Source organism: Alternaria arbusti (genome assembly GCF_024043155.1).
Source record: "Alternaria arbusti strain BMP 1465 chromosome Unknown scaffold_2, whole genome shotgun sequence".
NCBI lineage: Eukaryota > Fungi > Ascomycota > Dothideomycetes > Pleosporales > Pleosporaceae > Alternaria > Alternaria arbusti.
The window spans coordinates 1,073,063-1,097,475 of NW_026249942.1; the positions used below are offsets into that span (position 1 = coordinate 1,073,063).

General features: G+C 54.5%; 10 protein-coding genes across 10 annotated transcripts; 5 read left to right on the plus strand and 5 right to left on the minus strand.

The window, feature by feature from the left end:
• Positions 1 to 79: 79 nt before the first annotated feature.
• Positions 80 to 1,165, minus strand: J4E86_001932 (uncharacterized protein; the record flags this gene model as incomplete). Its single annotated transcript, XM_051442495.1, has 1 exon — positions 80 to 1,165. One exon carries the CDS (start codon positions 1,163 to 1,165, stop codon positions 80 to 82), a length of 1,086 nt encoding a protein of 361 aa, XP_051306083.1.
• Positions 1,166 to 1,854: 689 nt separating this feature from the next.
• On the minus strand, positions 1,855 to 3,271 carry J4E86_001933 (uncharacterized protein; the record flags this gene model as incomplete). The annotated part of the gene is made up of 4 exons (XM_051442496.1): positions 1,855 to 2,445; positions 2,554 to 2,864; positions 2,913 to 3,117; positions 3,230 to 3,271. 4 exons carry the CDS (start codon positions 3,269 to 3,271, stop codon positions 1,855 to 1,857), a joined length of 1,149 nt encoding a protein of 382 aa, XP_051306084.1.
• A 556-nt stretch (positions 3,272 to 3,827) lies between these two features.
• On the plus strand, positions 3,828 to 5,779 carry J4E86_001934 (uncharacterized protein; the record flags this gene model as incomplete). The annotated part of the gene is made up of 2 exons (XM_051442497.1): positions 3,828 to 4,257; positions 4,308 to 5,779. The coding sequence occupies 2 exons, from the start codon at positions 3,828 to 3,830 to the stop codon at positions 5,777 to 5,779; spliced, it is 1,902 nt and encodes a 633-aa protein (XP_051306085.1).
• A 1,183-nt stretch (positions 5,780 to 6,962) lies between these two features.
• J4E86_001935 (uncharacterized protein) lies at positions 6,963 to 8,877 on the plus strand (the record flags this gene model as incomplete). The annotated part of the gene is made up of 2 exons (XM_051442498.1): positions 6,963 to 7,079; positions 7,273 to 8,877. The coding sequence occupies 2 exons, from the start codon at positions 6,963 to 6,965 to the stop codon at positions 8,875 to 8,877; spliced, it is 1,722 nt and encodes a 573-aa protein (XP_051306086.1).
• An 867-nt stretch (positions 8,878 to 9,744) lies between these two features.
• Positions 9,745 to 10,418, plus strand: RPS12 (40S ribosomal protein S12; the record flags this gene model as incomplete). The annotated part of the gene is made up of 3 exons (XM_051442499.1): positions 9,745 to 9,747; positions 9,869 to 10,196; positions 10,294 to 10,418. 3 exons carry the CDS (start codon positions 9,745 to 9,747, stop codon positions 10,416 to 10,418), a joined length of 456 nt encoding a protein of 151 aa, XP_051306087.1.
• Positions 10,419 to 11,107: 689 nt separating this feature from the next.
• J4E86_001937 (uncharacterized protein) lies at positions 11,108 to 14,309 on the minus strand (the record flags this gene model as incomplete). Its single annotated transcript, XM_051442500.1, has 3 exons — positions 11,108 to 13,210; positions 13,258 to 13,355; positions 13,403 to 14,309. The coding sequence occupies 3 exons, from the start codon at positions 14,307 to 14,309 to the stop codon at positions 11,108 to 11,110; spliced, it is 3,108 nt and encodes a 1,035-aa protein (XP_051306088.1).
• A 1,630-nt stretch (positions 14,310 to 15,939) lies between these two features.
• Positions 15,940 to 17,842, plus strand: J4E86_001938 (uncharacterized protein; the record flags this gene model as incomplete). Its single annotated transcript, XM_051442501.1, has 2 exons — positions 15,940 to 17,424; positions 17,474 to 17,842. The coding sequence occupies 2 exons, from the start codon at positions 15,940 to 15,942 to the stop codon at positions 17,840 to 17,842; spliced, it is 1,854 nt and encodes a 617-aa protein (XP_051306089.1).
• A 452-nt stretch (positions 17,843 to 18,294) lies between these two features.
• J4E86_001939 (uncharacterized protein) lies at positions 18,295 to 21,317 on the minus strand (the record flags this gene model as incomplete). Its single annotated transcript, XM_051442502.1, has 2 exons — positions 18,295 to 20,726; positions 20,774 to 21,317. The coding sequence occupies 2 exons, from the start codon at positions 21,315 to 21,317 to the stop codon at positions 18,295 to 18,297; spliced, it is 2,976 nt and encodes a 991-aa protein (XP_051306090.1).
• Positions 21,318 to 21,656: 339 nt separating this feature from the next.
• Positions 21,657 to 22,613, plus strand: J4E86_001940 (uncharacterized protein; the record flags this gene model as incomplete). Its single annotated transcript, XM_051442503.1, has 2 exons — positions 21,657 to 22,023; positions 22,087 to 22,613. The coding sequence occupies 2 exons, from the start codon at positions 21,657 to 21,659 to the stop codon at positions 22,611 to 22,613; spliced, it is 894 nt and encodes a 297-aa protein (XP_051306091.1).
• A 124-nt stretch (positions 22,614 to 22,737) lies between these two features.
• J4E86_001941 (uncharacterized protein) lies at positions 22,738 to 24,360 on the minus strand (the record flags this gene model as incomplete). Its single annotated transcript, XM_051442504.1, has 2 exons — positions 22,738 to 24,061; positions 24,113 to 24,360. The coding sequence occupies 2 exons, from the start codon at positions 24,358 to 24,360 to the stop codon at positions 22,738 to 22,740; spliced, it is 1,572 nt and encodes a 523-aa protein (XP_051306092.1).
• Between the last annotated feature and the right edge of the window lie 53 nt (positions 24,361 to 24,413).

Here is a 24,413-nt window from a genome sequence, read left to right on the forward strand (position 1 = left end):
TTTCGCAAGACAGAATACTGCTGTAACGATGAGTCTACAATGCATATCCTCTTAGACTCTGAGGCAGATACCTCCCAGCTCATGCCCTCTTCGCCGCCGCCTCCCTCAGCATATCAGCAATAGCATAATACGCCGGCTTCCTCTCCAGATTCTCATCCCACAAGCAAGCATTCCCATTACCCGGGAAAGACTCCGGCACCCAACTAACCGGATCCCAAAAGTCCCAGACAGTAACTCCAACACAGCTCTCCTCATCAACACACGCGCGCACTGAGTCCGCATAGATGGCCGCCTGCGCAGCCGTCTTGTTCGCATTGTCGGGCAGCCCGATCCGAACATCCAACTCCGTCAACGCTGTCTCCAGACCCAACGCAGAGAACTGCTGCTGCGAAGCCCGAACATCATCATAAGTTGGCGCTCTGCCCACTGTGAAATGCGCCTGTAATCCTACACCGTCAATTGGCACATCAGCCCGTTGATACTCGCTGATCATGCGTGCAACAGCCAGACTCTTGTTGTTTACCCTCTCAATTCCGTAGTCGTTGTAGTACAGTTTTGTGCCTGGACTTGTGTACTTTCTTGCAAAGCGGAACGTATGTTCAATGTACTCGGGGCCAATGACATCGAGCCAGATGGACTTGCGCAGCGTGCCGTCGTCTTCGAATGCTTCGTTTACAACATCCCAGGCGTAGCAGTCGTTCCAGTAGTAGTCTGCGACCGTTTTTATGTGTGTTTCTAGGACGGAGAGGAGACTAGTTTTGGTCCAGTTGCCGTTGTTCACCCAGTCGGGGAGTTGCTGGTGCCAGAGGAAGGTATGGCAGCGCCGCATTTGGTGCGCATCTTTGCTCGGATCGACGATCTCGTCGCCAAGCGTCCAGTTGAAGACGTTGCGTTGGGGCTCTGTATGTATCCATTTTTGGCCGTTGGATGGGGTGACTTGGTTGAATTCGGAGCGGTTGAAGGCTATCGAGGTGTACTCGTCGTTATCGAGGACGACGTTGTCAATGGCGGTGCCGAAATACTTTAGTCCAGCCTTCTTTGCGAGATCGCCGAGACCTGGAGCAAGTTTGGGATTGGAACCCTGTTTGGGGTGTGGGTATATGGGGGCCGGAGTTGGGGAGGCGAGCACGAGCGGAAGGAGCAGCTGGAAAACGGAGGACTTCATCTTCGTGGTGATGGTGAGTCTACAGTTGGAAGGCGTAGCATATGTTATATGGAAGTGAAGTGCATATCACATCTTCTTCGGGTGTTCCCCGCATTCGAGATTGCCATATGGCTCTGTACAGCTCAGCATGCGGTCCGATTCCGAGACGGCCTGTAGAGACCCGGGCTTGGTATCGTTCATGCTCGTATACCATTGTATGCATTGGAGATTTCTACCATCGCTGTTGTAGCCAGACTTCGTCTGCAGAACTGTATGTAACGTCTAAAGTTAACATTGTACTGAGATATGATGGGGTTCCCACGAACATGAGAGTATTAGCATTGCGAAAGGTGACCTGGCTGTCTGGACCATGATGCGATTAACCGCGGGATCTCGTGGTGTTCATTCCGAGCTTGGTATGCCACTGGTTTGGATCCCGACACGGCCTGTGCGCACGTGGGATAGAGCCAGTAGACGCCAATTGGTGGAGTCATATCAGTACAGGCCGTCGTAAAAATTGTGGCCTTCGATTAGCAGGCTCGGCACTGCAAGGTACGCGGAATGTTGAGATCAGGCTAAATGGAAGTTCGTTGGTTACGGCTGAATTCTCCGGCAGACTCCCGCAGTGTCTGGAGTTGAAATGTTCGTATTGTCTCGTTCTATCCTTTCCCTGGACTACCATAGTCTTACGCGGTGGTACACTTAGGCGCTCATCGTTGTAGTTTTCCAACTCCATTGAAAACACCGGCCTCCTCTAATTCTTTCTCAGAAATCTTGGGCATTGGGCTGACGGCGTCTGCACGTTTTAGTGCACTTTCGATGCTGCCCCAGAAGTCATCAAGATTAACGCCTCTAGGTATACGACAGCCACCTTCCCCGTTCGGTAGCTTCGTGACCTTTGTTCTACCAAGTTCACCAACCTTTGACTTGTCTGTCGAGTGAAGGCCTTCCGTGACAATATCCACTTGGAAGCGCTCGCCACCCTTGTCGTCGAATATGCTAGGATTGTAGGCAGCCGCTACAGCGAGAGGATCGTGTAACGGCGGTCCTTCGGTTATGGAGAACACCTCAGCGTACGTGCCAGCGAAGAACGACATGATCTGGGTGAACAAGGCCCGCATAGCTGAGGGTGTGTAGTCACTCTTTGAGACTGACTGATCCCATATCTCGTCTCCATATAGTTGTGTTTGGCGGACTTTCTTCGTACCGAGGACTTGATGCGTCAGGTCGAGAGGGATGAGCGTCGTCTTGGATTTGAGAACGGGGTGCGAGAAAATGAAGTGAGATGCTTCGGGGTCACACTATTGTTGTCAGCATTCTCCAAGCATGCGATGGGTCGGTGTCTTTACGTAGATCTGCGGGGGTCGTTAGCTTGTCGAATGACACCATGCATGTAGATTGTGGCATACGTTGAACTCGGCATAGGGTGTCCAGTTGCCAAATCGTTCACCTTCTCCTTGAACTGTGCCCATTGGCGCATCCGTAAAGCCGCCACCGACTGCACCGCCCATTATACTCAGGCCTTTGAGATGAGCCGCTAGATCTGTGTATTTCTGGAATAGCAGACCAATGTTGGTCAAGGTGCCCGTAGAGACCAACCAGGCGGTATTCTGGGGGGTAGCGATGAGCGCTCGGTACATGGCTTCGAGGTGGTCGACATCGGTAGCTGCTGGTTCGACGGGCTTGGGAAGCAGCGTCACGCCGTCTAGGCCGGACTCGCCTGTTCTTGTCAGCGCGCACTCATGGGGACTGATGGGGTCGCGCATACCGTGAATGTCAGCGGCATGTACAGCATCGCGTATGATTGGCTTCGCAGCGCCCGAGTAGACCTTCACGTCGCGCCTTCCGATTGCCTCGAGGATTGCCCTAGTGTTGTATGTGGTTTGGTCGAGCGCAGCATTGCCATGGACGGTGCTCACACCAAGCAGCTCGACTTTGGGGTCGTGCGCGCAGAGAAGGAGGGCGTAGGCATCCTGGGGTGGTGATGAGCAGCGTGTGGGGGAGAGCTTATCGGAGACTCACATCATGCCCAGTATCCTTCCTTGGTCAGCACTACGTATAAGGAAAGCGCGAGCGGATACACACGCAGTCGAGCCAGATCGGAGTCTTGGAAGGAGTGTTGGTCATGGTGTTATATGCGTCTACCAGTTGTGTGTCTATATAGATGCAGCTTCAACTGCAGATACGTACCACATGCACTGCATGCACATGCAGGGTTGCAGGCGGGATGTCTGGTGGGGTTGCTGCACCGCTACTGGCTGAGGACCCAGGAACGCGCATCTCTAATTACGCCCATTCTCGTCGATGCTCGACTCTCATTCTATAAGACTGTGTTCACCGGCTTGTCCAAGAAGCGAGCGACGGCAGAAGGAACGTGTTCAGCTCGTGCTTTGAGCACGTTTCGATTGGCCGGCATCACTGGCGCCGTCAGCCCTGCATCAGCAAAGTCCGAATCCAAGTCTTGCACCGTTACAAGCACACGTATACAACACAACTCCTCAACATCACCGTCCAACACTTGGCCTTGTTTCCTTCGGTCGCTACGCATTCGTTCTATAATCTGCGCTGCAGGCAAACCTTTTCGATCCTCTTGATGAGGACTTGTACGCTGTGAAGCTTAGCTACTGCAAGGGTTATTCTTATCCGCGATACGCAGCATTGATAGTCCAGAAGGGGCTTTGAGATGGACCTCTTTCGGCGTCATAAAGGCCACCATGAGGTCAAGACAGATCAATACTGGGCACTTGGGTACTACTTTGAAAGCCTGAACGACGAGCAGAAACATCAACGCCGGGAATATCTGGAATGGTACGGATTCGTCGCACAATGGTCCGTCCTGGTCATATTTGCGCTCTTTCAGATTGGCTTCGCCTTTTCGTGGGTGATGAAAACCGGTTTGAAGATTGATCAGCCCAAATCACCGTCATTCACCAAACGGCCAAAGGACAGGCTCGGATGGCTGCGAAGCATACAGACCGGATGTAGCAGGATGAGCTGGTGGATGCGAAAGGATGTCATTCGGGGCTGGAACTGGGGCACAAGAGGAGAATGGATCGGAGCCAGCGTCTGGACAGTGTGGTTGCTGTATCTTTGCATTGCTCACACCGGGAACGGTATGGACTTAAGATCTCCGACGTTCGCGTCTACTACTGACAATATGTAGACTATTTCCATCTCACCAAGCGTTTCGGACAAGTTGGCGCGTCGCAGCTACCAATTCACTACTTACTGGCAGTGCGAGCACCATGGAGTCCTGTGCAATGGCTGACACGGCTTTCCCACGAGCAAATCAAGGCCTCGCATCAGATCCTGGGACGCATCACATTCCTGCTTTTCCTAATGCATACGGCCCTGTATTTGAACTTCTTTGTTCTATCAGGGTTTCTAGCAAAGCGCATTAAGGACTGGGACGTCATTTGGGGCCTTGTGAGCATCATCCTCTTCACCACCATCTCCACGACTGCCCTCGGATTCATACGCCGCAAGAACTATCGAGTGTTCTACATCTCTCATATCGCTATTGCAAATTTCATCGTCGTGCCCCTGTATCTGCACGTATCTCATATCCGCATCTACGTTTATGAGATTCTTGCGGTAGAGGCATTACATGTCATTTCCCGAGCTGTATGTCTGAAGATGTACCAAGGTACTCTCAGACTTCTGCCGGGCACCAATCTCGTCCAGGTCCGCATCCCGCTGCCGGCAGAAAGCGCTGCGCTTAATTGGAAGCCTGGCCAGCACGTGTACCTCAGCAGACCGCATATCAGAGGAAAGGCTCCCACATGGTACGACCAATGGCTTATGACGAATAAGACGAACCCCTTCACGGTTGCTTCTCTCCCGTCAAAAGACAAAGAACTACTCCTCATTGCAAGGACGCTCAACGGCAACACCAAGTATCTGGGAGAACTGGCGCGCTCTTTGTCACAGGGGGGAAGCAATGTGCCCATGCTACCCACAGCTGGCGGTGACATTCCCATACTGCCTTTCTCCCTCGAAGGACCATACGGAGCCTCCAACCGACTACCTGATTTATCAGACTTTGACAAAGTCCTTTTGGTAGCTGGCGGGGTTGGTGCAACATTCATCATGCCCATCTATCGGAGCATCATCGACTTGCACGACCCCACACCTGCAGGTACCCAGATCCGGTGCATTTGGGCGGTTCAGAAGCTGGCCGAAACGCAGTGGGCGTTCCCTGCAAGTTCCACGCCGAATGACGAACACGAAGATGACGCAGCGGCCGATGCGAACGAGCATGGTTTATTACAAGGCCCGCAACATGTCGAGGTTTACGTTACACGACCTTCGGGACCCAACATGCAAGTTGACGCGAGCGCGGCTGGCGTCTTCGCCATTGACGACGACGAGGATGGAGAGGGCATTGAGATGCAAGAGAACGAGCAGCTGCTGAGCATGGAAGAGCAGATAGAGAAGCCGCGAAAGGGGATGCTTGTCAGAAGCGGAAGGCCGGATCTGAGTAACGTTGTCGATGAGGTGTTTAGCAAGGGTATGAAAACGGCGGTAATCTGCTGCGGGCCGAAGAGGCTGACGGACGATCTCAAGAGAAGCGTTGAGATTTGGGTTAAGAAGGGACACGACGTGTTTTGGTACGACGAGACGTTCGGCTGGTGATGGACAAGTTCATAGCAGGCGCATTTATGAGATCTGAGCTGCTCATCAGCCTTGCTCCTGCCGTCAACCCGGCAGTTGGGTATTGACAGTGGGTCGCATCGATCAAGCCTCTTCCCGCAAACCGGGATCTCCAACTTACACCACAACCTTCTCGTGCGAAGGTTTGGACATTCGATGAATACCTCGGGCTAGCCGTTAGATCAAATCCTAAACCGCTGACCGCCTCTGGACCACGCCCGATCTCCATGACGGCGGACTGTGGGCCGTTGCCGGAGGCTATCTTGTCAGGAACGGGAAAGGCGCAGGGAGACGGAAGCTTGTCAAGACAGTTGTGCACTGTTCAGGCTGTGTGCATAACAGGGAAACAATCAAACTGGGTTCATGGCTGCCTGCGAGTGTTTATCCGTCGCGTGGTATCTAGGTGTTTGGGAGTTGGCGATGGAGACGTGGTCAAACAGCGAAAAAGACTCTGCATGTCTAGAATCGCGAACTACATGCAGGTACTCAGTGCTTTTTGCATGCGCATGTAGCAAGGCCGTCCGCGTTTAAGGAGTTGGACCCATGATGTAGCCATTCCTCTTTGGCCGCGGCGCAGATTAGACGAGGCCCGAGCGGGCTGCAGCCAAGGGCGAATCACCATCTTCCCCAGCAAGACTCGCAACGCTCCCAAATCCTCTTCTCCAAGGGCTCCTGCATCCCGTCGCGACTCTCTCACGAATCATTGTCACTGCCGTGGCTGGGCTCATCGTGCGCGGCGGCGTTTCCGATCGCTAATATTTGCTTGTCTCTCATTGTAATTCTCCTTCACTTCCCTTCTGATCGCACGCGCCAGCACCACACCCTCACCAGACAGGGAAGTTGCTTGCACGCGCATGCAAACCACCCCTCACAACTTCCGACCAGCGTCCCCACACCGACGCCTTGCCTCCTTCTCGCCCATGGCATTGTTTTTATAGCTACAGCGCTTTATAATAAGGACCTTGCAACCGTAAGGCTACTTGTACACCGCAGTCTGCCAGCGGTCGCGGTCTCTGCCCGGCATCGCCCCTTCTCCGCCCTCGACACTCCTGGTTGCGTCGTCACCCGACGTCGACTGTCTCGTACGCCTACGCCGCAGTTGTCTACCGCCTCATAGTCTCCGGCACGTCATCGGTTGGTCCCCAGCCACCTCGCAGCCCCGTCCATGGCTACTTTCGCATCATCCCGCCATACGCCAGCTTCACTCCAGCAACTCACGCCCCCCAGTAGTTCCCACGGCGCAGGAGGATCGTGGGACTTTGCCGTGCCTGTGAACGATTCGGTACGTACCAAGTTTAGTCTCTGTAAAGCTGCGTCATCTGGGTCCGGCACGACTCCGTTGGGACACTAGGTGCACTACTGCGGCCCTCCCCATGGCGCATCTGACCGCCAAGTTCGCCCACTCACAGTGCAATTTCAAGGCCTGCCTACAGTGATGTCAATGTGCGAGTAGTAGCGTGCTGACCATTGTGCAGAGACAGTCATACGACCAGGAGCCCTACATGTCTGAATACGGTGCTCCCGCCCACGGTTCCCGACAGCCCCTCACTTCGCAAGCCAACGGATTTGTTAAGCCCGTCCGCTCGCCCACGTGGGACTCACAGGACCAGAACCGCTCACAGCTGGTCCCTGACCGCATGAACGAACTGCACAAGAAGAAAAGTGGAGACATGATTGCCAGCAACATCGACCAGGACAGTGTGTTGGAGTACTACAAGAGTCACACCAACAACAAAAAGGGCCCCGTTTCGGTCAAGGGAAAGCCCAAGAAGAAGACGACCAAGCCCGGTGCAACAGAGCCCGAGTATGACGCAAACCACTGGATACACCGAGACAAGCTTAAGGAGATTGAGACTCGGGAACTAGAGGAGGCAGGCTTCAGGGTTGGACGGTCGAGCAGGTCGAACAGCCGCTCGCAAAGCGCCACGCGACGTGCGCGAGACCGCACAAACTCTGCATCCACGGACCACACGCAGAACGGCGAAGAGCGAACCGAGCCCCGCAAACGCATATCCACGATACCAGCTGAGGATGAGGATGCGACGGAGGAATACCATGCCTGGAGCCCAGGGGCCGACGGCACAACCGAGTTCCAACCATCTTCTCAGCGAACAAACCACACTGTGAGGCCTAGTACGTCTCGCATTCCTCTGCCCAAGACGAGCGGTATACCTGTACCTGCTTCAATGGCAGAACGTGACGCGCCGCTGCCAAGGTCTAGAGGAAACAGTGGAAACTGGAACGGCGACGCGATCGCTACCATGGGTGCACGCGTACGGAGTGGCAGTGTAGGCAGCCAAGCATTGCTCGACGATGTCGACGATGGCCGGCAGACGACGCCTCCATACGGTAGCCACAGGCGCAATACCTCTACCGGAAGCTGGAGTCCGCCTAAATCGCCCCAGAAGTCGCCTATGAAAGCCAAGACGCCTGGCAAAACGAACGCTACTGGAGCACGCAAAACCAGTGCCCAGAAGACACAGCCTAGGTCCCGGGTAACATCCAACAACTCGCCTCCAAACCGTCCACGTACCAGTGGCGGGTCAAACACAACTAGGCCTACCACCAGCCACCGACCGGAAGGCGAGGCTCCATGGATAGCGTCCATGTACAAGCCCGACCCGCGTCTGCCTCCAGACCAGCAGATTATCCCCACCCATGCCAAGCGGATGCAACAAGAACAATGGGAGAACCAAGGGAGGGTTGGATCCATGTACGACAAAGACTTCCGGTTGTTGAACGACGACGACATGGGGGATAAGCGACTCTCACAGCTCGCCAACCTTGACCCCATCGCCATCGAGAAGGCCCGAGAGGCTGAGACCTGGCCACTTCCCAGCCCGACAAAGCCGGACTCACCCGCATCGCTTGAGAAGGTTGACACAAACACCGCCAAATCCCCGGTCAACGAAGGCGGCTACAGCCTGACACCGAAAATACCTCAAGGTGCCGAGCGTGCTCCTTCGCCAAAGCTGGCCCCTCCTATCGCCCCGGCCGAGCCAAAGCCTGAGGTGACTCGCGTGCCGGAGCCGAAGGAGGAGCTCAAGGAGAAGAAGGGCTGCTGCTGCATCGTCATGTAGCTTTCATTGCTTTATATACCCATTTCATTCCTTACTTACACCAACTGCGTTCAAAGACAGGTTTCCTTCATTGTACGGCGTTACTGGAGCACAGTCTTTGGCTTGGTGGCTACATTCCTCTCTACATTCAACTCGTTACACGCCTGGGCTGATAGCGTTCAGCGATCATTCTCGTGTTACTACTTGCTATCTTTCTAAACCCTCCGTACAGTCTGTGCGTCTGGCGTTTGTATTCTTCTATCTGACTTGGGATACTTTTACATCCATGAGCATATCCGATCGGCCGACCGCCCGTATTTCCTTAGTTTATCGTATACAGAGATGGGACTTCCATGTCCATGGCTAGCAATGGCCTCAGTAGGAGGATGAGAAATGTTTGTAGGAGACATGGCTACGGCAGGTCCAAGCAGCAGCGATGGAACTGTGTCGTGGTAGTAGAATGTACAGACATACAATGATATCAATTGTTCGAAACTGTGAATGTGCTCAACCTCTTTTCGTGAATTATCATCTCGGCAGGAGAGTGACGTAGCCTCGCTTCTGATGTGGATGAGGGAACGCTTTGTGGTAAGTTGAACGCCTACAAAGGCCATCTGCTCATTAGCCTTCACTGTACCTAAGTGAAGTGAGTGCACCTTCTGTAATGTACCTAATCTTGAGAATCACTCCTTTGTAGACAGGAAGCAACATGACTTTCACCATCTTCTGGTGCTGCTGGAAGTGCTGGTTAGCTTGTCCGTGCGCTAGCATCTCTTCAGGCTAGCGTCTCCACAGAGTGCGAAATTCGAGCCGCCGCAGAACTTCGAACTTCCTTATCACCACAACCAACTCTCTTCGAGGAAAGTCGACAGATAGAAATCATCAATCATGGTATGTGGAATTTTGTCCCAGCTGCGAGTCGAGCTGCCCGTGGCGCAACGAGAATGGCACAGCGCTCAGCACCGCAACCCCGCGCTTTACACTCCCAGAATATCACTGACGTCGCCAACAGTCGGACGGAGAAGACGATACCAAATCCCAAGTCAGCGCGGCCGCCGAGGTCGAGGTCTCTGCCGATGCATCCGGTGGCAAGGGCCAGATGAGCGTCCTTGAGGCTCTCAAGGGCGTCCTCAAGCTCTCCCTCATCCACGACGGACTTGCCCGTGGTCTGCGCGAGGCCTCCAAGGCCCTGGACCGTCGTGAGGCGCACATGTGCGTTCTCAACGAGGCCTGCGAGGAGGAGGCATACAAGAAGCTCGTCGTTGCCCTGTGCTCCGAGCACAAGATCCCCCTCATCAAGGTTCCCGATGGCAAGCAGCTCGGCGAGTGGGCCGGTCTCTGTACGTTTTATCCCGTGGTGGAGTGCTGAAGATTGGAAAACTTTGCGCGCAACACCACCCATTGTCAAGATTGAACAACGACTAACAATCTCAACAGGCCAGATCGACCGTGAGGGTAACCCCCGCAAGGTCGTCAACTGCTCTTGCGTCGTCGTCAAGGACTGGGGTGAGGAGTCCCAGGAGCGCAGCATCCTCCTCAACTACTTCCAGACCGAGCAGTAAACGTGCCTCACCCGCGAGCACGATGCCCATCAACACACGACTTGTCTCGCATAATCCACCTTCCACTGCATCGATTCGGTCGCACGTCGGCATGATACGGAGTTTGGGAGGGATGGAAGGGCGGATATAGGGTTCACGATGTGATGGGTTGCATGGATTTAGACAGGTCATCAGGCCATGATACCAAATGAGAAAGGATTGAATGAACGTCAAACTTGCAGTAGCTTTGCGAAATGCTACGTGAATGTGCTGCCGTCGATGCGAAATGGTTTGAAGCGGGATGATCATGCAGAAAATTAGGGTTCACATTTTGACAAGTGTGAGACTTCGCCGATACTTTTTCTCTAACTTCTTCACTGCTAAACACAGCTGACCAGCTTCTTATGCCGTCGTCTTTGTGGTCTTAAGTGAGCAACCCGATCCTACTATAGATAAACCTCACGAATTGTCTCTATCAGGGACAGACTCAAAAGATAGAAAGGGGCGAGGAAACATCACAATCCAGAATCCCTTTTCGTCCCAATAATAATTCTATATTCTTGCCAACACTCCCTCACTCTACATATATATTGCGATATGTCTGATAATGCTGATCCCTTGCCACATGCTATGCAAACGCTTCAAAAAAAGGTACAGGAGATAGATGGATCTAAACCTTTACACACTGAGCAAATTCAAACAGACGCTGCTTAGACGTCGCGGACGGTACGGCGGGGAATCTCTGTCTCTACCATTTCCAAACCGCTCAGACTGGGGTACCGCTTGCTGAAGGTGTCGACGTCGAAGTCGTCACCGCCGTCGCGGGCGATGGGCGGGAGCGGCTTCTCTTTGGTGCCTGGGGTTAATTTCACCGGTGAACTTTGGCCCGGGGCTACTGAGCCGCCGGTCTGCAGATTTTTGGGCTTGGGAGCCCGGGGAGGGGGGCCGGAGGGGTTGCGCACATTGATTGTGGGCGGTGCGGACGCGGAGGGTGTTGGTGGAGGCATGTTTGGCCGAATCGAAGACGGCTTCGCGTACGGGAGATCTTGAGGTTGTTGTGAAGAGACGTTCATGGGCTTACGAGCAATGGCAGGTGGCTGCCTTGCTCCGCTTTGATCTTGGGGCCGCATGGGCAGTGGCTTTCCGGTATCGGTGTACTTGCCGTATCCCTCAGCTGTGCGGTTCGAAGCTGCTGGCTTGCTGCTCTCATCAAGCAGGTTCTTGACGCGGTTTTGGATGGATGAAGCTTTGGATGGGCCGCCTTTGGGCTTTCCTTGCCCTTGCGAAGCGACGCGTTGCTTGTACTCTGCTGCCGCAGCTTCGACGCGGCGCTCTTCTTCAGCCAACTGTCTCTTCTCAAGTTCTCTTCGAACTTCTGGTGATAGATCCTGCGTTTCGTCGATCTGGCTGCGGTCGTCGTCACTCAAACCACCAGTAGCTTCGGAGCCGGCAATGGGAGTCAAACCGCCCTTGGAATCGATGAGCTGGTCGGTTGGTGTCATGGGCGGCTGATCGCGTTCGTGCTCAGGCGTCTTCGTGGACTCAAAGCGACGGAAGGCATCACCAAACCTTCCCTTGACGATGTTCGTGATGCTACCACGTTTTCCGTGTTTGCCTTGTTGGCTACTTCGGGAGCTACTACGGCGGTGTTTGTGACCATGCTCATCCTGTTCGATGGAGCGGAGGAAATCAACGCTTGACCTGACGTTCTTCTCTTCAGGTTCAGAGTCATCGATTGCGTTTGCAGTGACGCGGCGTTGTAATGATGGAGCGTCAAAGTTACGACCAGGCGTCATTTCTCGATCACGTAGATAGTCAAGGTTCGACTCTACATGCATGCTAGCCGGGCGTGCATTTGAGTTTGCAGATCTCGACCGATCAATGGCGGAGCCTAGATCCATATTGGAGGGACGCTGGCTTTCTAACGAAGGTCTAGATGAAGCCGGGGATTGAGGGATGCTGAGTTGAGATTTGGATCTCGACTCAAAAGAGGGCCGTGCAGGCAAAGCGAATTCGGGCCTCAGTGACGGACTGCTCAAGGGACTCCTCGGGCGAGGTTCTGACGCCTGTTGACTCAAAGCACGGTTGTGGTGCGATGACAGAGGTACCTTCCAGATAGGCCGGTTGTTGACATCGGGGAGTTTCTGCTGGGCTGGAACGGGAGATGCTCGTGGGGAAGTCTGTACGCCAGTAGAGACCATGCCGACCCGCTGTGGAATAGGCGACTGTATGCTTGCGTTGTCATTGCGCGGACTGTCTTTGGCTTCGTAGGGCTGCGGTTTTCTTAGAGAGGTGGTCCTGGACACACCCGTGGAGGACACTGCGGTCGAGGGCTTTACCCCAGGTGTTGAGTCGACCTTGGAGAGCGGCGGTGACGCAAAAGCCTCATCTGCAAGCGCATCTGTCACCCGTTTGGTAAGTGCCGGGTCGGAAGTCGTTGGCGCTTCACCAAACTCAAACTTCTGGCCTCGATCATGCAGTAATGAAAATTCATCCAGAGATGGGAAGCGCGACGCCAGCTCATCAGCCGCAGCTCGTCTGACCTGAACGTCCTGCGAGTCTAGTGCAGCGAATGGGTCGGATGTTGTCCCTCTCATAGGCGACGGACTTGGCCTTGCTGCCGCTGGAGGTGGCTGGGCTGGACCTGTGGGCCTGCCTCTTCTCATTGGTGTAATGTCTGGTACTTGCTGTACCTGCACTGTAGGTGCCACCCTTTGCAGACCCACGACAGGAGGCGGCGAAGAGACCTGAGGCTCGGTAGGGGGAAGTTCCTGGTTCCGGCGGGCTTCTGACTGAGTTCTGCCAGAGTAGATCTGGCTGGTCTTAGCATGGGGCCGTGAAGCCAATATGTCAAACATACGTCTTTGATAGGAATGGGACGGTGTCGCATCGAACAGACTTCGGCGACCACCTGGTAGATGTTGGGTCTGTGTTGTGGGTTCTCTCGCAGCATCGAGCCTGTTGCTAATCAGTATTCGTCCATGGCCTAGTCTTGCTGCGCATACCTATGAGCTTCTTTATCCTGTCTGAGAACTGAGGGTACGCTGGGTACTTGAACGTGGCGTTCAGAATAGCCATCTGTCCGACCTCTTCGAAGGGTGTAGTATAGTAGCATAGCTTGTACAATAGTACACCCAGCGCCCAGATGTCGCTCTTCTCGTCTATTGGCTGTTTGCGGTATACGTCGATCATTTCCGGACTGCGATACTGTAGTGTAGTGTGCCGTTGCACATCGTCCTCGATCAGTCTCCCTTCAGCGGCAGTTGTAGCGGCGGGTCTCGGGGGTGCGGTGGATCCGAAATCGCAGAGTTTGTATATTTTGTTGCCTCCCACGGTGGTAATCAGGACGTTTTCGACCTTGAGATCGCGATGGAGGAGCGGCGGCTTGAGGTAGTGCATGGTAGCAACGCCCTCGACGACGTCTGAGAAGATGTGCAGAATTTCAGGCTCCGTCAATCTATGCTGGAGCCTGGTGTTCATGAAGTCGATCAAGCCGCCTCCTGAGCAAAACTCCATGAGCAGGAATACTTCATAGCCTCCTGTCTTCAGCTGTGAAGCATGCGAGTCCATGTAGGTGACGATCTTGCTGTGGCCTTTGAGCTTCTTCATGGTCTCGACCTCGGTCCTCATGTTCGCCAGTGCATCTTTGTCCGCACAAGCTACCCTCTTCAAGACGGCAGTCTCGGGGGTTCCATTATCGGACTTGGGCACGCGGACGAGGTAGACGTGCGCGAAACCACCCTCGGAGAGATACTTCTCGATGGTGACACGGTGGTTGCCGACCTGGACCTTGGTGCCGGGCGCAAAGGTGCCCGGGGGAGCATTGGAGACGGCGATGGGCGCGGGAGCGCGGTATGCGGCCTGCTGGGCCATGGGATGGGCGGCCGAGGGCGCATAGCGAGCGGTGGACATGTTGGGCGGTGAGGGAGCCTGCTGCGGTGCAGGACAACGACGAGGCTATATTTTGCGCATCGAAAAGGAGACAGACAGGGCGGGGGTGGCTCTCGGACGCGAGATGGGGGGACGGGTGGTGAGGTGGAGTGAAGGTGGCATGCCTGGCGATGCTTGTGATCGTACCGTAGGAAACGGACCCTTGCATCCACGAGCGCATGGACGAAGCCACACCAACGTCACAATGTATCTTTAGACCGCGACGCCTCGGGCATGCACGCCGGGCGCGGACATGTCTATTTACTCTCTCTGCTCCTCAGACGACTATTTCAGTATCACGGACTCGAGGAAGCTGTAGTCCGGGCATGTAGCGCCAAGCTGGGGCACTTTATTCGGTAGAGTACGTGGTTTCTCTCCCGACGTGTTCATTGGGCACAGCTTGATGTTCGCAGCCAGGTCAACCTACCACCAAGACGTTTCGTGCAACATTACGACTTGTGAACGCATGCGAGCTGGTTGGTTGCTTTGGTCAATACATTATTCCACGGACTGGCTTAGTGTAACATGCTCCAGAAGGTAGCAGATGTTGACTACGCTGCGTAGTTCGATATGAGTGTACAGCACGAGGTACAGCAAAGGTAGACTATCAGATATGCAAGCCCCATGATTCCTTCTTCGACGACCTCACAGATCGAATAGTCAATAGAGAGGGCGATGTGAAAAGCCCAAGACAACGGCCCTGTCGATCTCTAGATCTCCAGATGGGTGTACCATGGATGCAACAACTCGAACAAGTACCGAGAGATCTAGATGCACATACAGACGCAGACGCAGACGGAGACGGCAGGTTCCTGACTGACGCGGCCCATGTCATTGCGAAGTTGCTTTTGTTGTAAACCCCGGATGAGGGGTCCTTGTGTTCAAACACGCAAGTGAGCAGACAGAGTCAAGACGGTCAGTGACGGTGAAGGAGCACCAACTCGATCATGGCAGGCATAGGCGCGGGGTCGCGGCTTCCACAACAGTCTGCCGTACAACCTGCAGTCATGGCAACATTGGACTTACTGCACACGACGCGACTTGGACGCGGCTGTGTCATATGACGATGGCGGGGGAAGAAGACTTAGGCGTGCACGATGCTAGAGCACATGAGGCCGTGGTAGTGTGCAGGTCGGGGGTGAGGGCGGCCGTGATGCCGACAGCAAACATGGCAAAGCGTTGACCCTGCAGTGTAAGCGCGGTGGAGGAGGAACAGAGGGATCGTCGTGTGGGAGAGCACTGAGGCAGACGAGGACGTCGTGTTTGGACGGGCGGCGAGCTGAGTTGCAGGGAAGGACCTTGGCGGGATGCGACGATGGGCAGCGACCCACCCATGACTGCCCAGACGACTTGACCCTTCCCTCTCTACCTCCGCACTGTCGTGTCGTGTGTTGTCGCCTCGCCTGTGCCTATTTAGGAGCGTCAAGACCGTCGCCTCCTCCGCTCTTGTTGTTGTATTTGTAGAGTAAGCGGGCTGCCCCATACACCCGCCAGCCGCCGCGTATACCAGCACACCGATTGTGCCCTTTAGACGCTGTTCCACGCCCACCGCAATCACGCCTGCCCATCTCTATAAACCGAACCCCCCGCGACTCCTGACACGCCCGGTACCATGGCCGAAAACCCACGACTCGCCCGCGTCCGACAAGGCACCACGGCGCGCTCACGACGACCCCAGAGAGACGCCAGCACCTCGCGCTCCGACTCTTCCGCCTCGACCTCGCCCGAGCGCGGCTACGACGATGAAGACAAGGACTCTATCATGCTGCAGTCCAACGACTCGCTCTCGTCGCTCGCGCCGTCAGTATCGCCCGACTCGGACGAGGAGGCTCGCCGGCGGGCCATCGAAGAGCAGAACCGCATCTCGCCCGTCTCCCGCCTACCCGCCGAGCTCATGATCGCCGTCTTCGCAAAGCTCTCCTCGCCCGCCGACCTCAAGAACTGCATGCTCGTGTCTAAGACATGGGCTGGAAACAGCGTCGGCCTGCTCTGGCACCGCCCCTCAACGAACAAATGGTCAAACGTCAAGAGCGTCATAAAGACGGTCCAGACGGTCAACAGCTTCTTCGACTACAGCAGTCTGATCAAGCGTCTAAATCTGTCCGCTCTGGGCGGTGAAGTCAGCGACGGGACGCTGAAACCGCTTTCAAGTTGCAAGCGTGTTGAGCGCTTAACGCTGACCAACTGCTCACGACTGTCCGACTTTAGTCTGGAGGCCATGCTCGAGGAAAACCGCTACATTCTCGCCCTGGATGTCACCAACGTCGAGTCCATCACCGACAAGTCAATGCTCGCTCTGGCCAAACACGCAGTCCGCCTGCAGGGCCTCAACATCACAAACTGCAAGAAGATCACGGACGATTCGCTCGAGGAAGTTGCCAAGAACTGCAGACATCTGAAGCGCCTCAAGCTGAATGGCTGCTCGCAACTCAGCGACCGGAGCATCATCGCCTTTGCCAGGAACTGCCGCTACATCCTCGAAATAGATCTTCACGACTGCAAGAACCTCGACGATGCCTCCATCACTACGCTCATCACAGAAGGCCCCAACCTCCGCGAGCTACGATTAGCCCATTGCGTCAAGATCACCGACCAGGCCTTCCTCCGTCTTCCAGCCGAGGCTACCTACGACTGCCTGCGTATCCTAGATCTTACTGGTTGCGAAGAGCTACAAGATTCTGGCGTCCAGAAGATAGTCCACGCAGCTCCGCGACTGCGCAACCTGGTCCTCGCCAAATGCCGCAACATTACCGACAGAGCCGTCATGGCCATCACTCGTCTGGGCAAGAACCTTCACTACATACATCTGGGACATTGCGCCAACATCACAGATGTCGGTGTCGCGCAGCTGGTCAAGCTATGCAACCGCATCCGGTACATTGATCTCGCATGTTGCATTGCTCTCACCGACGCCTCGGTCATGCAACTCGCTGCTCTACCGAAGCTGAAGCGCATTGGCCTGGTCAAGTGTGCCGCCATAACGGACCGCAGCATACTCGCACTCGCCAAACCAAAGCAGATTGGCTCCAGCGGGCCCATCGCACCCAGCGTGCTCGAGAGAGTGCACCTCAGCTACTGCACCAACCTCTCCCTAGCCGTAAGTGCCCCACCCAAGACAAATCCCGTGCCGTTACTGACATGAACAGGGCATCCATGCGCTCCTCAACAACTGCCCCCGCCTGACCCACCTCTCTCTCACTGGCGTCCAAGCGTTCCTTCGCGACGATCTTCTCGCCTTTTGCCGCGAGGCACCACCCGAATTCAACGATCACCAGCGTGAAGTGTTCTGCGTCTTCAGCGGCGTTGGCGTACAACGTCTGCGCGTCTTCATGAACACCAACGGTGGAGACGACGTTGACAACGAGGACAACGCTTTCGACCTCAACGACGGCACCATGTACCACGAGGAAGAGGATGGTGACAACATGGTTGTCGTCACCGCACAAGCGAACATAATGGCCATTGACGAAGAAGACGACTTCGGCAACGACAGTGAGATGGCAGGGCAAGATTAGGAAATTCGCGCATCGCGCGAGCATCGAAGGCGGTCAACTGGACAACCGTCGAACGTTTTCCTGATTCTTTAGTGTCTGCATCGCACATTTTATCTGTTCGCAGTCGCTTTTTCAGCATTTATAGAGGTGTTTGGACGTGTCAGTCTTTTTGGCATCATTAGCGGCGCTATAGGATATCATCGTTTCTGTAAGGGTACAGAAACGAACAGTTGGTCTTGACAGGCCGCACCTCGGTGGCGATTATACCCTTTTTGCGTTTCTTTAGCTTTTTCTTGGTACAATAGCGCGTATAGGGAAGACTTTGAGATCTCCAGACCGGGAGCATCACGGACAGACGGCCGCACAGTTTCTTAAAACTATATCTGTTTACTCCCCACTACTTTCGTGCACTCCGTATCCTGAACTATGCTACATGGAAATCCTAAACGAAACTTCGTACTGTTGACTCTCCCTCACTTCATCAACCCACACATGCACCCACAGTCCGGCACAGGACACATGGCATGCCTAGCAAACCAATCCCTCGCATGATGACCATGAAAACCATGCGTACAGTTCATACAAAACACCATCATCCTGCCCTCCTTGTCCTCTCCCTTGAGCGTCTCGTACGCCCCCTGTTTACTCGGATCAGGCGAGCCCAACCACAACATACACAGCGCACACCTCGGCATCTGCGCCGCACAGTTCGGACAATGGAGTCCAGGTGTGCTAGCGGCGGATTTCTGTTGCAGCGGTGCAGCAGGTTTCCCAGCACCGCCACCAAACGACAACGAAGCCGTGGCACGATGCGTCGTCGTCGCTGTCGACGGCGCGTTGTTCATGCCACCCGCCTGATGTGCAGTAGGAAGCAATCTCTTCGTACTACTCCTCGGATCCTTCCTCAACGCGAGATTCTGCTGGCAGTTCAGACAGCGCAGCGTCAAGCTCGGTTGACTGGGTTTATTCACACTCCTGCCCTCGCGCGTTACACTGAGTAGGTTATGTTCCTTGACGTAGCGCGTGCGTTCGAGGAAGGTGCGCCAGATCTGCTGTTGCTCGAGGTACATGTCTTTCCAGAGGGTCCAGCGCGGGTCTTGGATGTAGAGGGGGCAGGCGCGGGAGAGGATTAGGACGGCGTTTTGCAGGCCGGTTGTGGGGTGGTGAGAGATGTGTGTTTGGAGGAGGGAGAGGGAGCGCGTAGTTAGGCCTGTGAGGAGGAGGGCGGAGATGTCGCCTTGGGCTGTTGCGGTCGTTGTGGTGGTAGTGAGGAAGGTGGTCAGGGAGGGGTCTGGTAGGTATTTCAGGGCGACGGCTACGCGGTCTGAGAGGGTGAGTTGCGGCATCGAGACTACGCTTGACCAGTCGCCTGTGATGAAGTAGGTGAGGAGTGATTTTAGGTAGGCGTCGCTGGTCATGTCGGCCATCCAGGCACAGGCTTCTCTTTGCTCGGCTGAGACGCCGGAGGAGGGCGAGGCGCAGGCTATGACGGCTGCGAGACCAATGTCGTCTTGTGGGAGTCTCTTGCTTGTAAGACTTGCTCGGAGAAGGGCTAGTGCGATGTCCTTGTGCCCCTGGAAGACGGCGAGAACGATCGCTTTGTATATCTCGCCTTCATCTATAAGCCGTTGACAGTTCTGCTCTACGCCGGCTTTATCGAGGGGCCAGCCGCAGAGACTGAGACACAATTGCCTGTTCTCTGGATATTCTGTGTTCACGCCTTCGAAAATAGGGAATTCCATGGCCTCGACTATCTCTTTGACTGCATCGCTGAACATCTCTTGGCTTGTCTTTGTATCCGGATCGATGAGTCGCTCGTCGTACATTGTCAGCTCGTTTGCCCATATCGAGCTGACTCCCAGGTATTTGAGATCGAGACCGTTGCCCACCATGCCATCTCCTGCGGCATGTGCATCCATGCGATCGATCAGTGTCCACACATCGACCAGCCAGGGATCGTTGTGGACTATAGCCTTGTTCTTAGCACAATCGAGCGAGTAGCCTTCCTGGACACGTCGTTTGGGTGCTTGGAGGACGGCTAAATAATCAGAGAGGGGAATTTTGAACTCAGGGAACGCAAGATCGAGGAGGTCCTCATGCATGTGATGGCTGGGGTGTTCTGTCGACAAAAGAGGTAGGCTTCGTTGGCTGTTGCTGAGGCTCAGTCTATCGATACTGGCGGAGAGATTGAGTTTGTGATCATGTTCGATATCGTACTTGTCGCCTAGTGCTCTGTTTTGTACCTGGATTAAATCCTCTGCTACCGTACCAAATGGCGAAGTCGGCCTAGCGATGCAAGTGCGATCTTTGTATATCTCCTCCAGCGCGCTTACGTTGATCCGAGGAGGTATTGGTGGTACTCTGAGAACTTCGACTTCTCGATTTGAATGTAGAGCTAAAGCACATTGTCCACCGAGCGGATTTCCAGTAGTCATAAAGTCGTATGCCACGACGCGCTCTTTCTCATCGTGCCGATGCTGTTTGTCGTGTGAGGCATAGCGTAGATGATGTGTGGCTTTGGTGTAGTATGGAGACGCCCATGCTCGAGCGAAAGGTGTATCTGCTGTCTCGGAAGGTTGATGAGAGTGCTGTGCTAATTCGATGATTTTGAACTCCCCGCTATTCGCAAGTACTCCGAATGTTCCTCGCTTGGTGCCAGAGTACCGAAGACTCCATATAGAAGCCGACTGTGAATTGTCCACGACTGGCTTGAACTCCAGGACGGCGCCCCCACTCGCATTATCGTTGGACGCTACTCGTTGCTTGACGAAGCGTGTGTCCCAAACAGTCACAGTTGGGTCTCCTGCCGTCCCCGCTGATAGGAAGTAGTTTTCGTCCAATGGGTCTATGGAGATGTTGTGCACCTGGCGTGTTTGGAATTGCGCAATGCCCGCCGTGCTAGAGTCTATAAAGAATGAGCAGGGGATATTCACTTTTCCATGTGTGACCCACCTCTGAGATCGTAAATACGCACGTATTGCCTGGACACACCCGCGACGAGCATATCAGGCTGTCCATTAAAGAACTTGATGCTAGAGATGGCTTCTGAGCTCGCCAACTTCTTGTACGGTTCATCCTTGGCTGTGACTCGCGAGTCGTTCATATCGTAGATGTTGAGACAGACATCATTCCTGACTCTATCCAGCCCCGTGGCAAGTAGATTCTTAGCGCTGAAAGCGATAGAGTTGCATTTCCTTTGGTGTCGGATAGAAAACGAGTGGATGTAGTCGTGATCAGGCTTGTCCGGATCCAATGTAACGATGGTAGCCTCTCCAGAAGCAGAACCCACAGCAACTACACTCGGATCCTTCTTAGACCAGTCGAAGGCCGTGTAGTTTGGCAGCTTATCTCGGATGCATATCTGCTTATAGTTGACCTTGCTCTTACTAAACTCTTCGATTTGACACAGACGCAGCCTATTACCCGCGACATCGATGATCAAGAAGCGAGGATTGTCTCGTGTCGAGTGCGGCGACCATCTTATTGCAGCTTCCATCTCACTGGCTGACTATTGCGATGCGGCGACGATGGAAGTTCAAGGTCCGAAAGCGGAGTAAGGAAGCCTCATAAATCAGTGGGAAATAGTCTGAAGGATCCCGGAGCGAATGATGTCGTGTGCATATTGCAGTACACTCGACTTTGCTAAGTTACCGTGCAAGTGGAAGACATCGGGTGCATGCAGGTGGGTGAACGCCAGACGCGTGATCTCACTTGGCGCGCATCGGGCGGTCTAGCAACCTTAATTCTGCCGCCCCACTAAAACTTCCCTTCGTTCGATCCCAAGATTTCCGCAGCCAGCCAACAACTCTCAAATCCCAAATCTCAGCCAGCCACCATGTCGCAAAAGCGCAAGCATGCCGAAGCGACTGAGTCGTCGTCCTCTGCCCCCAAACCGTTCAAGAAGCACCGCGCCTTCAAACCTGGCCAGAGTCATCCCAAATCGAAGAAGCGGCCGCACGTCTCGAGCGACATCGACAAGAGCACCAGCACCAACGCGCTCAAAAGCCGGATACGAGACTTGAAGCGACTACTTGCGCACGTCGACAATGTAGGCGACCACAAGATGTCAGCGGGCAACAGGGTGGAGAGGGAGAGGGAGCTCGAAGCCTGTCAGCACGAGCTGCAAGAGAAGCTGGAGAGTAGCAGAGAGGCCGAATACAGGAAGAAGATGATTGGAAAGTATCATCACATAAGATTCTTCGGTATGTCATAGATTGCGCATGGCGCATGGGGTCCAACACGAAGCGATTGCTAACGCGCCTCAGATCGTCAAAAGGGCACACGGATACTGAAGAAGCTGAAGAAAGAACACGAGGCCGAGGAAGACGAGGCGAAGAAGCAAGATCTAGCGCGAAAGGTGCACAACGCTCAAGTCGATGTCAACTACGCCATATACTACCCGCTCATGAAGCCCTACGCCTCTCTATACCCAAAGTCGAAGAAAGACAAGGCCTCAGATTCCGACGAAGCAGCGGAGGAGGATACCGATGACAAAGCGAATCGCGAGGTCGACGGGCCAAAAGGCGACTTGAACATGTGGAAAGCTGTGGAGGAGGCTATGGCAGAAGGCATATTGGACGCGCTGAGGAATAGCAAGGAGGGCTTGCCCGCTGCTGTGCCCAAGAAGGAACCGAGAAAGAAGGCACAGCCGCAAGTGCAACAAGCAGTCAAGGTCAAAGAGAAGAAGGTGGAAGAGAAGTTAGCAGTAGCCAAGAACCGTCGCGAGAGGAGAGCGTTCGGCGTACAGGCCCAGGAAGAGGCGGAGGAGAGCGACGGTGGTTTCTTCGAGTAGTTTCACGGCACGGAAATACGTTCATCTGCATCATATACCCGGCGTCCGTTCGCCAATAAGATTGTTCTGCAGCAGAATTCGATTACTACAGATTACTTCTCTGCCTCTTCACAGACCGCGTTCTTTACAGCCCTCTCGTCGCATTCCCACCCCCATAGACCTTAACCGGATGCGCCTCAGTATTGTAAACCCACTCATTGACCCCATCTTTCCCAACCTGCCACTCCGCCTCACCAGCCTGAATCGCATAGCTGTACTTTAACACCTCTGCAAACCAAAAGCTCTCCTGGAAGTCCGTAAACTCGCCACCACCAACCACATTCACGTCCTTGATAGAACTATACCCACTGCCAACCCTTGTTGTCGCGTTAATCGCAACAAAAGCATCCCACGCCCAGTCCTGGTACTTTGAATCCGACGTCGCGCGGAAGGCGTAGTAGTAAGATTCTATGACCTCGGGACGGAGTTGGTAGCCCGCGTCTTCGATCCAGAAGCCTGTTCGGTTGAAGAAGGATGTTTGGTTCGCTGGTACGGCGGAGGTGTTCCAGGAGAAGACTTCAGGCCCGATGCGTGTCGCTGTTTGAATGTACGTCTCGTGGCAACCGTTGACGAGTTCGAGACCGAAATCGATGTAGTCTTGTCGGTCAAGGACTTGACCGCCTAGGATGAAGTTTCCGCCGTCGAAACAGGCGAGATGCTGGGATTCTAGGTCGAGCGTCGTGTTTTCAAAGGCTGCGAGGAAGGTTATGTCTGGTCGGGGGGCTGGGTGCGAGGCTAGATTCGCAATGGAACTGTCTACGGCTTTGATCCAGCGTTCTTTGAGGAAGCTGTAGCGTGGGTCGTAGATGTACATTTTGATCAGGTACTCGTAGAAGGAGTCGGCGCCGCCTACCCAGCCTCCGACTGCGTCGTTGAATTGCCCTGTCGTTACGTTGATTCCCATGCCCAGGAGCCCAGGGAATGGTTCGGCGAAGTCGGGAGATGGGAAGAGAAGGTATTGCTCTGCTTTCTCGGCCAGATCCGCATATGTTTGGTTGCCGGTGAGATCGGCGAGGCGGACCCATTCGAGGATCAATGTGCCGACAGTTGCGAGTCCGTTCTCTTGATCGACGTTGCTTCGGTTGTTGAAGGTAAGGATGTTCCAGGGTATTCCTGTGGGTGTCTCGAATGCGTAGGAGAGATTGTTGGCCAGATTGACGGATTGCGTGAGAAGGGCTTCTACATTTGCTGGATCGTCTGCGAGGTGCGCCAAAGGACCAGAGAGTAAGTCATAGCCGGACAGCATGCCGCCAAGGTAACGGATCGTGGTCTCGAATAGAGAGACGGGATCCTCAGTATACGCGAAGTTGATGCTGGGGATATATTCTATGATTTCGTTCACGATGTCTTTCTGGCCCATGATGAGTGCAGTGCTGAGCGCGTCTACGGCAGAGGCACCCCATCCGTTCCTGAGACCATGTTAGTAAGACTTCCTTGAAACATGGATATTGGGTACATACCTCGAATTACTCCCGTTGTTGCTCACAGGCCTCAGCTCATCCATCGGGAATGCATACTGGCGGTATCCCTCCCAGCTTATTCTGAAGGTGTCGATCACGGCTTGCGCTCTCTGATCAGGCGACACAGGATCGTATGATGGTGGGGTGGTCTCATACTGCCTCCTCGGGAGGTCTACTGGTGTGTTCGATGGTAGAGCCGACACCAGCGACAAAAAGCCACTTCCGAGCGTGAGAGACGTGAGATGCATTGCGTTCAAGCGTGTGATCTTCCACAGGCACTTGTGGTCCCCAAAGTCTCTTG